General features: G+C 32.3%; 2 protein-coding genes across 2 annotated transcripts in view; one reads left to right on the top strand and one right to left on the bottom strand.

Annotated features, from left to right (window-relative positions):
* The window catches only part of L1TD1 (LINE1 type transposase domain containing 1), a 449,271-nt gene that overhangs the window by 13,596 nt on the left and 420,617 nt on the right, over nt 1-15,058 (bottom strand). The gene's annotated exons all lie outside the window — the stretch shown is intronic.
* Nucleotides 1-15,058, top strand: part of ATG4C (autophagy related 4C cysteine peptidase) — a 94,228-nt gene that overhangs the window by 77,924 nt on the left and 1,246 nt on the right. The window contains exons 8-10 of the mRNA XM_082453780.1: nt 1,883-1,961; nt 2,622-2,698; nt 7,615-7,734. Coding sequence (XP_082309906.1) covers nt 1,883-1,961; nt 2,622-2,698; nt 7,615-7,734 — 276 coding nt within the window. The remainder of the gene's footprint in view (nt 1-1,882; nt 1,962-2,621; nt 2,699-7,614; nt 7,735-15,058) is intronic.

Here is a 15,058-nt window from a genome sequence, read left to right as displayed (position 1 = left end):
CTGATTACTTCAGTCTTATTTATTGCTTCATGGATACAGCTCAATTCTCACCACTAGATAACTGTGAAAAAGCTTTTTTAGAAACTGAAAAGTGTTTCAAGTTTCCAAAGATACAGCTTCTTATATGTAATGGCATTTTAGCTCTTAATCTACTTATAAATGTTTATTGCTAAATCTGCTCTATTCTGTTGAAAAGGAAATACAGGTGTCAAGAACCAAAGTCTTTCTTCCATTACCTGAAATCATTCTTTTTCTGAAGAGAGTCTGTGATGATTCTTGCTATATATATATGTATTTTTTCTTTTTTTTCTTGGCTGTGAGGGACTTAGAACTTTCACTTCCTCATGGGTTCCTATATCAGAAACATTGTATTTCAGCTGATCAGATTGCTTCAGATTAAAGTAAGGCACTCTCTAATTGAGTTAAGGATTTTTATTTAGGGGGAAAGCAATAGAATAATAGAACTGTTAATAGAATGATAATAACAATAGAATAATAATAACTATTATTATCAAGTTTTTTGGTATAATTTCATCTTAATTTATTTTTTAGTTAGCTCTAAAATTTTAACTTTATATGCCTTCTCTGTTTCTGTAATTTCTTCAGTGCAGTTCTCCTTTCCAAAAAAACCTCTATGATATTTTCACAAGACTGAAAATATACAAAATTTACAGCCATTAAATATTATAATATAGATCTATATTTACTGATAGGAAAAGATGTTTATGAGATAATGAGTGACAAAAGTTACAATGGCATATGTTGTATGATGCCATATACATAAAATTGTATTTATAAACTATATGTGAATATATGTAATACAGACAGATGTCAAGAAGGTATTCTCCTAAATGTTAATAATGATGAGTGTTGGGGTTTTGGGAAATTTCTGTGTATGGTTTTTCAATAACCACCACATATTATTTTTAAGAAAATAATTAAGTTTAAACAAAACTGTGGTTTGTTTACGTGTTAAAGGGAAAAGGCATTTGTTCATACAGTCTTTAATTTTGTATCTTCTAGATTTTGAAACATTCTCTCATTTAAGAGAAGGAAAGTTTATTGTTTAATATTTTGGGGTTTTATAACATATACTTTATCATTATTAGTGTTTTCTAACATAATATATGCTAAAATTAATGCAGAAGCTATTGATAGGATATTAATTGATTCCACTGGACATGTTTTTAATTGACTCCACTCCATGGACATGTTTTTTAAAAAAGTATAGAATTATTTGGCCCAGCTTAAATAGAGTTCTGCTTAGAATAGATGCTGAGGGAACTATTAAACAATTTATTGAGGTATCACTGATATTTTATGATTAGTAAAATAAACTGAGTTTAAATACGGTAATAATTATTATTTTCCTTGGATTAAATTGTTTTCATTAGTCTTTATATTTATTCCAAATGAAGTAGTGTAAAAATTTTGTCATGAATGCCATTGATTGAAAGTGGTTTTTAGTTTGTGATTCTAAGACTCAAGTTTCAGTGAAAACAGTAACAATGTCTAATAATTATTTCTAGCATTTCAAAAAGCCTGATGAAAATACTACATTGATCACAGCAAGGCTGCACCAGCTAACTGAAAGGCCAAATATTTTGACTTTGGCAGGCATTTTTATTGCCTTTCCATGGTTATGTTGTTTATCTCTATAACTGGCACATAGTAATTGTTTAATGTTGTTGAATGGTTTAAAGAAAATGGAAGATAGTTTGGTGGACAAAAGGATTTCAGAACATGGGGAAAATGTAATAAAAATAAAACTGGTGATGAAAAATTTGGGAACTACTACTACTATTAGTAATACAAATTTGGTTGTTTTGAATAATTATCATTTGTCTCTTGACTCTAAATCTGAATTAATTTATTTTGGCAGGGTATTTTAAGCCTTGAATATTGTGTGGGTATTGTTGGTGGCAAACCTAAACAGTCATATTACTTTGCTGGATTTCAAGGTTAGTGATTTAGTAAAATATATTTCTTCTCTGTTTTCTTTTAAAAGTTGGAAAGTTAATATAGGATCATCTAGAAACAGGATGATTAACGGAGCAAAATGAGTACCTTATAAATTCATCAGTCCTACCATAGCCACTCATTTGTCATTTGGTCCACAACATAATTAGATTCTGTAAAATGTATATTTAATTTCTGTTATTGCATAAACAAGGCATAATTTATTGGTTTTACTAAACTTTAGAAGATATTGCTGCCACATTCTGGCAGTTGCTATTTACATATTTACCTTTTACCAGTTTTAGTGGTGCTAGTTGATGATAAAATGACAAGCAATATGTTCTTCCTGTCAGGATAAAGTAGTGCCAATACATTTTTCATATGCAAACTGTAGACTATAATTGTGTGTTTGTGAAAGTAATTTTATCACCAAAAATTAAATGACAGTCTCATCACTTTATAAAAATTCTGCTTATACAAGCATATTTGATTATGCAAAAGTTAATCTGTCCCGTGCAAACCTGTGTTTCAGTCAATGAATATCAGTCTGGCAAGCTGTTACTGCCAGATTTTTTTCAGCTATTCTACATAGAAACTGGATTGTAAGCAGTGTAATAACAAGGTGCTGTTTGAATTACTTGTCTTCTGTTTTGTCCTTGTAGATGACAGTTTGATTTACATGGATCCTCATTACTGCCAGTCTTTTGTAGATGTCAGCATAAAGGATTTCCCTCTTGAGGTACTGTGGATAAAGAGCTGGTGCTGTTTTCTTACCCTATGAAGCAAATTCTAATTATTTAGAGATGTGCTAGGCAGCTACGCTTTTAAGGTATCACAGTTACAAGTTAATAATAAATATTTTACTAATTTATAAAGCCATAATACATGCAGTGGTCAAAGGTTAAAATAATTCATTGCTGAGCTTTAATTTACAATACACTTTCTTCTTCATTTATCTTTGTCTCTAACTTGTTAGATACCCTAGCCCTACCAAAATAAATGATCAAGCCTCCAAGTAATTTTGTACATATACAGCTGAACAGTACTGAAGCATTTAAAATGTTAGGTAGGTTTAAAAAAAAAAAAGAAAGGGGGAAAAAAAGAAAAATAAAGAAGATGATGGAGTTGGGTTAGAGTGACAAAGTGATTGAAGGAGCCTGCAAAATTATTTTGCTTTAAGTATAGTAATTAAGTCTTAGCCTCTAGTTAAATTTTCACAAGTTTTAATTGGGTTTCTAATATTTGTTTTAGCTTTGATTTCTTAAAGTCTTCTTTTCCTTTATGTTAATCATTTTCTGATCCAGCATTTAAAAAAATTTTTTTATTGTATTATGGTTGGTTTACAGTGTTGTGTTAGTTTCAGGTATACAGCAAAGTGAATCAATTATACATGTGCAGCATTTTAATTCAGAAAATTTTGAGAGTGCGTAAGTGAGACGTTATTATTACATGGTTTTGGTTCTTGTTTTCCCAGGTGATGCTTTTACAGACTTTTAAAATAATCGCTTGAGTGGCATGGATCACTAATTCTCAAGGGCTTGACAAGTTGGAAATGTGGTTTAGTACTTTGTTTTAGTAATAGCTTGCTAGCTAATATTAATACCTAATAAGTATTTAGGGGGTAGATTATGAAAATGGATAAACCACAAGATTAAAAACTGGTTTTAAAAGATACATTATAAAACAGCCTAGCATTTTTTGTAGACTGTTACCTCAGCTAAAGTACAAGCGTCTTGAGGCCAGAATCAGCTTTGCTTTCTACTTCCTTCCTTCATAATATTTTGCATGTAAACTTTAATAAATATTTCTAGTTGGCTGATTGATACTGTGGGAGGAGGCACATAGAATTGTGCTACGTGAACCACACTGTAATTCTCTTGCTGCTGCATTGTGGTCTTGTGGCCCTGATTCCTATGTCTGAGTTACATTTCCAGTGTGTCTGTGTCAAACTGACTCCTTAAAAAAGTAAATACTTGAGATTCAGATGGAAACTTGTTCACAGTATTCTAACATCTAAAATAGGCAAATTAAAAGATTATTAGTGTTGGTTATTTTGGCCAGTAGAAAGAGACTATTCTTCTGATATTTTGAGAGACTCTACAAAGATGCCAGGTCAGCGAATATTCTGGTTATGTCTACACAGTCAATATTAGGAAGGTCGCAGCTTATTATTGGGAGACTGTTGCAACACTTCAGCACTTCAGTAAAAGCTTGAAGTGGGGTGAAAGTGAGAATGGAAAAGAAGAATTGATTTTAAGAGACTTTGTAAAGTAAAATTTGGTGAAACTAGGTAACTTCTTGAATGCACAGAAGCATTTATTTTTTATATATTGGGACACCAAGAAAGTGGGTTTAAGATGAGCTTTAGCAGCGAGGGTCTGTTGAATTGTGGGTTCACATTGCTAGTGGCTAGGGCAGGGCAGAGTTTCAAATGTTGGGATGAGAGGACTAGTGGATATACATTTTCTTATACATATTTATGCAGTGTGTGTGTGTGTATACATGCATGTATATATTTAATAAGTTAAGATTTCTTAAACCAGAGACTATTGCTTCATGCTATTTATGATATACTTTCAGAATGACTGATTCTCTCTCTTTACAAATACTGAATCTATTCTATTATTAAGGTAATATTGTATTACCTTAATATTAATATTCTATTAATAATGTAAGAAAAACCTTATTATAGATATGTTAGTCTCTTCTGATTCCTGGGCCCCCAATTCCAAGTTTCAGGTTTTAGGAGGTTTATACAGTGGTGACTATTTTAATATATCCTAGTAAGTTCAGAGAATAGTGGCATTAAAGCTATTAGAATGATGTGATGTGGTTATGTAGATAGATGAGTGAATTCATCGGTGAAAGATGTACGCTTTATGAATTACACATGTGAACTGCAGTTGGTAGGAGGTGCTTTTTAAGTAAGGATGTATTCTCTAATTAGTTATCTTAGGAAGCTTTATCTAAATCACCAGAATAACACAGCTACACCTAAAAGTATTTGTTTCAGTATTATTTGTATGTTTAGGTAATAGAATCCACTATTCCATATAATAAGCCTAGAACAGTCCTAGCATTTAGTAGGTGCCTAATATCTAACTGTTTGTTGAGGCAATGAATAAACAGTGTGTTGAAAAATGAAATAAATGGGAATTGACTCACTCTGGTCAGTTTTTTCAGAAACATATTTTATCGTCACAGAAGTGTATCTAGTGATACTTGCTAAAATGTGTTTGTGAAGTAGAAGCTGCTACTCTTAGCAGTCATCAGAATTTTAAAAATTAAAAAAGAAATCTAAGTGCATAGCTCAGAGAATTATCACAAAGTGAACGTAGCTGTGTAATGCCACTTGGGAAAATATTTTAAAGTCTAACTTGTTTTACAATAAACAGAAATGATTCTGACTTATAAATTAATGTTGGTTTGTTTCAGAATCTTCTTGGGTGAACAAAAGATTATAATTTAAATGGTATAAAATGCCTCTCTGTAATATGAGTCCTAGTACTCATGTAGGAACACCCAATAACAATTTCACTTTTCAGTCATCAGAGATTTATATCTGTGTTTTGGTGAATAATTTGCAAGTTCTTTGTAGGTATCAAAACAACTATGATTAACTAGTGTTTGTCATTATTATCTATGATGATTGAGGCAATACAGTGAAATAGCACTAAGCTTATTCCGGTTTAGTCCCAATGGTTCTTACATGACAACTTTAATCAATGCTTTAATATAATTTAGGGGACCCATGTAGACAGGTTAAAAAAATACTTGTTGGACCGTACAAACTTTTGGCTCTTCTTTCTTATCCCCAAGTAACAAAAACTGAATAAACATTCCTTATTATTGGCTTTGGAAGGAGTTGGGCAAATGACTATTGTTAGATACCTTGTATGTAGAATAATTTTACTGTAACTATGACCTAGAACTGTCTGAGCCTTAAACAGTAATACTCCTGTATATTGTTAACTAACAAGTTCACCTAGCTTTTCTGTGCCTTTCCAGATCTGTTTTTAATATCTCTTTATAAATAAAACAGGTAAAACAATGTTAGAAAAAAGTCCAACTAAGACAATACTTGTGTTGACTAGAACACTGGACGTCCCAGTTTAGCTAGGTTGGATCTCACTGTAAAGTAAGTGTTAGCTAAGCATTTCATAGAAGTCATAGTTTTGAAAACACATTTGTTTGGTCTATGCTTACTAGCATGATGTTGGATTTGAATCTAGTATGTGACTGAACTATCTGTAAGGGAAAAAAAGCAGCTTGGAATGTATTCGTTTTGCATATCGTCTGATGATAATATGGGATATTCATTGGATCACTAGGATGTATGTAGGGGGAGAGAAAAGAGTGATTTTGACTGATTCACCATGAACATAAATATGAAAGCCTATATTTTTCTGTGTTTTAATAGATAGTTTCAAGTTGAAATCCCTTAGTTTCAGGCATTAAATGTAGGGAAATTTTAAGTTTATGGGTTCATATCCAGCCTAGATTATTTCTTGAGCTTCTTCTTTAATTCAAAAATATAAAATATGCAATGAAGAATTTCCCATACCTGTCTCCCATCTGCCCAGTTTTCTTCCTCTCCTTAAACTTGTTAATTTTTGATATCTTTATGCAAATATAAGCAAATATGAATATATATATTTTTTATGGCCCTCCTTTTTAACATAAACTTTTTTTTATACATACAAAAAAGATTTGGTAGCATCAATAATTTTTAAGGACAAGTGTCTGAGCATTCACGCAGTTAAAAAACAAATCCTTTGAACAAAGTACCAGAGTGTAGTGGTGAAGAAAACAAACATTGGAATGATTAGCTTTATATTCTGCTCTTTTCCTCCTTTTGCATTCTCTAAAGATACCAGACTCTACTGGTAGCCACAGCCTATTGACAAGAGTAGAGAGTCTAGAGCAGTGTCCTTAGCTCATTTATATCTTTAGCACTGTGACCACTTGAGAAAAGTGAACTAAGGGACGGGAGGACTGGTAAGGAGAAGGGCAGGGACCATAAGAGAACAGTTTTCACCTGTATCCTGTGTGGGCCTGAACAAGCTTGAGGTAAAGCTCAGTAGAAGAGTGGGTTGGGAGAATGTGTAAATTATGTGCTAATTGTGTCAATCGCTAAAACTCTCACGTTGATCTCTTTTCATATCATTATGGAACATTTTCATGCACCCATGTATTTGTTTACAAAGTCTTCGTATTCTTATTCAAAGGTTTATAAACATTTAAAAAATCTCTAACCAAACAGACTTAATTACACTTTCTTAGAAATAGCTAACTTGATTCTAAACCTTGTACTAGCTTACTCATGTCTTTTTCAGAGACACATTTTTCTTCCCTTCTGCAAGTGTTAGAAATGCACACCACTTTTGACACACTTCCTTTCTTTTGCAGAATGGCACTAATGTTGCATAAGGTAGAGATTTGGTGAATTGAATATACACGATGTTGGCGCTTACGTTTTACAGCTTTGGAGATTGGGAGGGATCATCTGCATAGGCTAGACGAAAACACCATTTGAAAGCATGTTTGTAGTTTGGAGAAAAGCTAGATAGCAAATTTTAAATTAAGTAATATTTTTGTATACTTAAGTCCATCAAATAAAACTAAATTAATCCTAAAGAACTTTTAAAATTACAGACATTCCACTGCCCTTCTCCCAAAAAGATGTCATTTCGAAAAATGGATCCTAGCTGTACAATAGGATTTTACTGTCGAAATGTTCAGGACTTCAAACGAGCTTCTGAAGAAATCACTAAGGTACTTTTATTTTAAATATTATAATAATATTTGTAAATGACCTAAATTTTATTAGAGGTAGCCTATCAGAAGATAAAAATCTATAGGTTATGATTCGTTTATAAAATTCCCCCTTGAATGTTAATATTATTAAGAATATTTTGAACCAGAAAATACAACTATTTGGGGATTCCTAGCTTTTGAGGATGATGAAATCACTTAGTGACCAATTGAAAGTATTGATTGCTCCACTAGGTGGCACTGTTGAAATAAAAATCACTGCAAACTAGTCATGTGCAAGCAATTAGGTTATATTTTATTTGAAGAGGATTTTAAAAGGGCAGTACCTTAGGGGGTAGAAAAAAATTAATGAAGTATTTGATCAAGCCAAATTGTGCATTATTTCTTGTTAGTCCAAGTGTTTTGATTTTTTTAAAGAGAAATGGTGTTTTTGGATTTCTCAGAACTGTTTTATCAAATGAGCTGTATTGTTACCTTCCAATAAACTTGTTTAATCTGATCTATTCTACTTATAGGATCTTGGAAATAGGTTTATTTAACTCCTCTTATTACCTTTAAACTTCTGCATGTTTTTGGCCCTTGAGTACTGCCAAACATTTATAGGGCCATAAACTCTGTCTATATTTAGTACTTTAGAAAGTAAAAAAATTACTTATTTAGGAAGTAAGCCTAATTGGATGGCTCTCTTTATTCGTATCAATATTATAGGTTATCATTTTTTATGGTAAGTAAAACTAAAACTAGAATCATTTTTGGGAATTCTTAACTTGAGCTCAGTTGTAATATGTATACCTTATTACTGCTTTACTTCCAATTAATTTTATTCAGGAAAATGGACATAGTGGGTTGAAATTTTATTTTTATAACGTAAAAATAGAATGGAAAAGTTAAATAAAAAGTTTCATTTAAGTTAGGTTTAGTTTACTTGACCTGCCATGTAAAAGAGGAAATTTAACAGGAACATGACAGAAAAATGAATGAGGAGAGGAGAAAATGAGATATGTGAGAACCTTTTCTTATTCCTCATTTCTCACAGTTGTCATCTTTTCATTCTTCTTTTCAACCTGAAAAGCCAAGTGAACATAAGAAAATATGTTTTCTCCATTTTCCCCTCTTTTATTACTTGAAATTAGTATATACATTTGTATATTTTAGTTTGACAATTCTCTGGCTTTATAAAGTATCATGTATGTGCTAAAATATACAAATACAGATGATACAGTAATATAGATTGATGTTGATGAACATTTTCCATTAAAAAGTCCCATTTATGTTTCCGTTAGTTTATTTTTTATCTAGGTTGAAATAAGTATATTTAGAACAGTGATGTAGTCTACCTCTGGAATAGAAAAAAGCCCAAATTACTGTTACCAAATTGAGAAAAACAATATTCATAAATGAGTTGCATGTTGATATTTTCTGATTAAAAACAGATAGTTTTGTGGTTTTATACTAATAGTCTTTACACTGGAAAACTACTTAGAAGTTATTGCTCTTGATGCATCCAAGTAATATGCAGTATTAAAGCAATGAGAAACCATGTTGAAATATAATATGGAAGTACTGAGAATTTTGCCAGAGTCAATAACTTTGCTTTAATTATACTGTTGTTCTTAAGTTAATAGGTTTTTGGTAGCAGTATCAAAACCTCACTTTGTCAGTTAATAACTTGATCATTTACTTTTGCTTGGAAGATTGTAAGTTAAGCAATTTTCCTTCTTAAAACCTGAATTCAGCATTTTTAGTTAAACTGTTATTTTTTTCTTTGAAAATTAAAACATCTTAAATTATTTGTTTCTATATAGGATATATTTTCAGTTTTCTCATTTTGAAATTGAGGCCAGGTAGTCTAGATTCTCATGTTTAATTTGTAATGCTATGTGAATGAATATTCTAATGCTTATGCCACATGAGTTTTAAAATGTTAATAAAAATTGTTAAATTAATTCAGTGTTTAGCAGAGCTCAGTCCAGCAAGTATCTGAATAACTGTCATGTTGAAAACACAAAATGACCAAGGCTTTGCCCTCAAGTAGCATTTATAGTTCAGGAGGCGGAATAAGACAAGTAGACATGTATTACATTGAATATGATAAGCATTCATACAGAAATAGAAATAAATTGATAGGGTAAGGAAGAGTGTTAAAATGAGAGAGATGTCACATCCAAGTCAAAGTTCTTTATTGTGATGGTGATATTTAATATGAGCCCTAAAGTGTACGCTTAATTTCTCTTGGCTAAGGGAGAAGAGGGAGGGTACGTCAAGCAGAGGAGATAACAAGAGGAAAAGTATTGGAAAAGAAAAATGTAGAGCTTCTCTAGAGAATGGCAAATAGTCCAATTTGTTAGGTGCCATGGGTACATATAGGGCACGATTTTTTGTCTTCTGATTGCACGAATCAGAATCCCTAGAGGTATGGCCTGCGAGCCTCCATTTCTAACAAACTTCACAAGTAATCTTGTACACCAAATTTGAGAACCACTAGTGTAAGACAGTGCAACCCAAAATGTGATACTTGATGTTTTTAGGTGACCCTGGGACAAATATTCTGATACTTATATATGTATATTCATATTACAAAAGAATAGCTGGCTTATTAAACATGTGGTTTCCTACTTATCATTGACCTGCACAAGGCTATTGGGGTTAAAATTGTGAAAAGAAAAATATTCATTAATTGTAATAGAGATGGCATATATAGTGAAAATAAGGAAGGAGGTATATAAATGTCCAAGGCTTGGGAAACACTGCTATAGGAAATAGTGAAGGATGAGGCTAGAAAAGGAGGTTGGAATAATATTGTGGAGAGTATTGAATGCCAGGCTGAAGAAGTTTGTACTTCGCAATATGTTTATTTTATTAAATTAGTTTTTAAAAATTTCAAGCATACAGGAATATAGAGGATAGAATAATAAATACCCATGTGCTACCTCTAAGCTTAAGGGAAAAAAAAAAAAAAAACCCACGTATACAATCGAAGTGTATTACCCTTCCCCAATCTTATTCCCTTATTTCCTTCCCAGTGGTAGCCACTATCCTAAATTAGTGTAAATTAGTATACTTGATGTATCTGTAAACAACATACACTGTTTTTTTTGTATGTTCTTAAACTTGTCATTAATTATATATTCATAGAAAAATGTATGTATCCTTTTGCAACTTGCTTTTTCATTTGATAGTGACTTGGAGATTATATCTATTCATGTTGGTCTAGCTTATTCATTTAAACTGCTAAATAGTAGTACATTTTACAATATACTACATTTAAAAAAATGTATTTATTTCTTGAATTTTTTGAAGTATAGTTGATTCACAGTGTTACGTTAATTTCTGCTGTACAGTTGTACATATATATGTATATATATTCTTTTATACATGTATATTCTCAATTGTACATATATATATTCCTTTTTGTATTCTTTTCCATTATGGTTTTTCACAGGATATTGAACATAGTTCCCTGTGCTATACAGTAGGACCTTGTTGTTTGTCTGTTTATTTATTGAGGTACAGATGTTGAACATCTTTTCATGTACCTGTTGACCAATCGGTATGTCTTCTTTAAAGAAACAACTATTTAGGTTTTCTCCCCATTTTTTGATTGTGTTGTTTGTTTTTTTTTTGATATTGAGTTGTATGAGCTGTTTGTATATTTTAGATATTAACCCCTTGTCAGCTGCATCATTTGCAAATATTTTCTCCCATTCTGTAGGTTGTCTTTTAATTTTGTTGATGGTTTCCTTTGCTGTGCAAAAGCTTATAAGTTTGTTTAGGTCCCATTTGTTTATTTTTGCTTTTATTTCTTTTGCCTTGGGAGACTGATCTAAGAAAATATTGCTATGATTTATATCGAAGAATGTTTTGTCTATGTTCTCTTCTAGGAGTTTTATGGTGTCAAGTCTTGTATTTAGGTCTGTAAGACATTTTGATTTTGTTTTGTATATGGTTTGAGAGAGTGTTCTAATTTCATTGATTTATGTGAGGCTGTCCAGCTTTCCCAGCACCACTTGCTGAAGAGATTGTCTTTTCTCCATTGTATATTCTTGCTTCCTTTGTCATAGATTAATTGACAGTAGGTGTGTGGGTTTACTTCTGGGCTCTCTGTTCTGTTCCATCGATCTATGTGTCTGTTTCTGTGCCAATACCATGCTGTTTTGATTACTGTAGCTTTGTAGTATTGTCTGAAGTCTGGGAGGGTTTTGCCTCCAGCTTTGTTCTTTTTCCTCAGGATTGCTTTGGCAACTCTGGGTCTTTTGTGGTTCCATATAAATTTTAAGATTATTTGTTCTAGTTCTGTGAAAAATCTCTTGGATAATTTGATAGGTATTGCATTAAATCTATAGATTGCTTTGAGTAGTACTGCCATTTTAACAATATTAATTCTTCCTATCCAAGAGCATGAGATATCTTTCCATTTCTTTAAATCATCTTCAATTTCCTTTATCAGTGTTTTATAGTTTTTAGTGTATAGGTCTTTCACCTAGGATGCTGCCATTTTAGATTAGCACTACAATTCATTTCCTTCTAATCTTTTTTCTTTCTTTTTTTAATAATTGTGTTTTTTCTTTTTCCTTTTTTAAGTTGAATTATAATTGACATACAATATTAGACTAGTTTCAAGTGTACAACATAGTGATTCAGTATTTTTACACATTATGAAGTGATCACCGTGATAAGTCTAGTTACCATCTGTCACCATACAGAGTAATTACAATATTATAGACTATATTCCCCATGCTGTACAATACGTCCCTGTGACTTTTTAAATTTTATTTTTATTTATTGATTTATTTATTTAAACATCTTCATTGGAGTATAATTGCTTTACAAGGGTGTGTTAGTTTCTGCTTTATAACAAAGTGAATCAGTTATACATATACATATATCCCCATATCTCTTCCCTCTTGCATCTCCCTCCCTCACACCCTCCCTATCCCACCCCTGTAGGTGGTCACAAAGCACCGAGCTGATCTCCCTGTACTATGCGGCTGCTTCCCACTAGCTATCTATTTTACATTTGGTAGTGTATGTATGTCCATGCCACTCACTCACTTTGTCCCAGCTTACCCTTCCCCCTCCCCATATCCTCAAGGCCATTCTCTAGTAGGTCTGCATCTTTATTCCTGTCTTGCCCCTAAGTTCTTCTTTTTTTTTTTTAATTAATTAATTTATTTATTTATTTTTGGCTGTGTTGGGTCTTCGTTTCTGTGCGAGGGCTTTTCTCTAGTTGTGGCGAGCGGGGGCCACTCTTCATCGCGGTGCGCGGGCCTTTCACTGTCGTGGCGTCTCTTGTTGCGGAGCACAGGCTCCAGACGCGCAGGCTCAGTAGTCGTGGCTCACGGGCCCAGCTGCCCCGCGGCATATGGGATCCTCCCAGACCAGGGCTCGAACCCGTGTCCCCTGCATGGGCAGGCAGATTCTCAACCACTGCGCCACCAGGGAAGCCCCCTAAGTTCTTCATGACATTTTTTTTTTAGATTCCATATATATGTGTTAGCATACAGTATTTGTTTTTCTCTTTCTGACTTAACTTCACTCTGTATGACAGACTCTAGGTCCATCCACCTCACTACAAATAACTCAGTTTCGTTTCTTTTTATGGCTGAGTAATATTCCATTGTATATATATGCCACATCTTCTTTATCCATTCATCTGTTGATGGACACTTAGGTTGCTTCCATGTCCTGGCTATTGTAAATAGAGCTGCAATGAACATTGTGGTACATGACTCTTTTTGAATTATGGTTTTCTCAGGGTATATGCCCAGTAGTGGGATTGCTGGGTCATATGGTAGTTCTATTTTTAGTTTTTTAAGCTCTGCATGTTGAGTTGAAAATGATACAATGATACCTGCTTGTTAGATACTGGACTTTTATAAGTGACGTTAAATGAATATAAAATGGTAACAATTTTGAACTGTATTCCAGCCATTGGCTTGAGGTGAAAGATGATTGATCAGATGCTGGCCCCCTCTGTCTCTTACTTTTCATTTCCACATTTGTGCCCTTCTCTCTACCTTTTTTTTTTTTGGAATGTAAGTTAAATAAATTTGAGACGTGTAAAAAGTAGGAGCACAATATGAATTATAGGATCGATCATATTTCATCACGTCTGGTTTTTTAAGTACTTGATTGTTTTTAAACGGTTCATTTCCACTCAATTAGAAAATGGATTTCATATAAAGTGTCTCATTGAAATATTTTAAATTTAACATTGTATCTGTATCCTAGGGCTACATATTTATTTTAGCCAAGAGAATCTATAAATGTAATATATAAGAATTTGATGAGCCTTCAGTTGAATATCAACATTTGGGAGAATTTAGTTTTTACTGCTAAAATTATCCTTAAGTTATATATAATTGATCATGATTAATGATGTATAAGTACTATTGATATTTTTTCAGCATTCTTTGTAACTCACATAAACTTTTCAGAATCCTTCTTATAAGTCCTGGTTACCTATAGAAATGTTTATTTCTATAAAAACATCCTTCACTCAAAAATTTTTATGCACCTTAAAATGAAAATTGTTTTAATTTTTTAATAGACTTTGTTTAACAGAAATATTTAAATGGTTTAGAATGGGTTGTTGGCTTGTCAACGAATCCCATATTGACAGAGGTTATATAAGGGTTGTCAGTGTTCTCACAACATTCCAGGTATTACTTCTTTTACTTCTAAATTGTGTAATGTAACTTCAGAAGGTAATATGTAAAGTGTGGATTGTTACTGTGTATAAGAATACTGTTTTTCATCTTAACTAGATTATTGCAGAAATATATTTTTTTAATATAGAAATCTTTGAAGAGACCAAACTTGATTTTAAAAAATAACTTTTTATTGCTTTTTGTCATCCTAACATTTCTCTGAGATAAGGAGATTGGATAACTTTTGCCCAGTTTTATAGGTGATACTCAGGTAGAGTGATTTGTCAAATATCACATCAAAGTTAAGTTGTAGAAGTGAGATTAGAATGGACCTTTTGACTTAGTTTAATTTTTTTTCTGTGTTATGGTACTAAACAGTCATTCACAGTATTTTACCATAATCAGTGATACCATTTTGTTTTATTGTCTATTACCAGCAATAGAAGGTAAATCTTAATTCACTAGTAAGCCTTCAAATGAATGTGACCAGAAGACTTTACTTTTGGGGGTTTTGGGTAGGAATGATAATATAGTTAATTTCTGATGGTCTAATCCTAATGGGGAAGTAGGTATTTAGCAATAAATAAACTATACAATGCTGATCAACTTTTGTCTTTTAGCCAGAACAGTAAAGCAGTAGCACTGGATAAATGTAAATGAGAGAAGCTAACAAG

The sequence above is a fragment of the Balaenoptera physalus genome (assembly GCF_965194825.1).
Source record: "Balaenoptera physalus genome assembly, chromosome: 1".
Lineage (NCBI taxonomy): Eukaryota > Metazoa > Chordata > Mammalia > Artiodactyla > Balaenopteridae > Balaenoptera > Balaenoptera physalus.
Note: the sequence above shows the minus strand (reverse complement) of the source record. Positions and strands in the feature narration are given on the sequence as shown.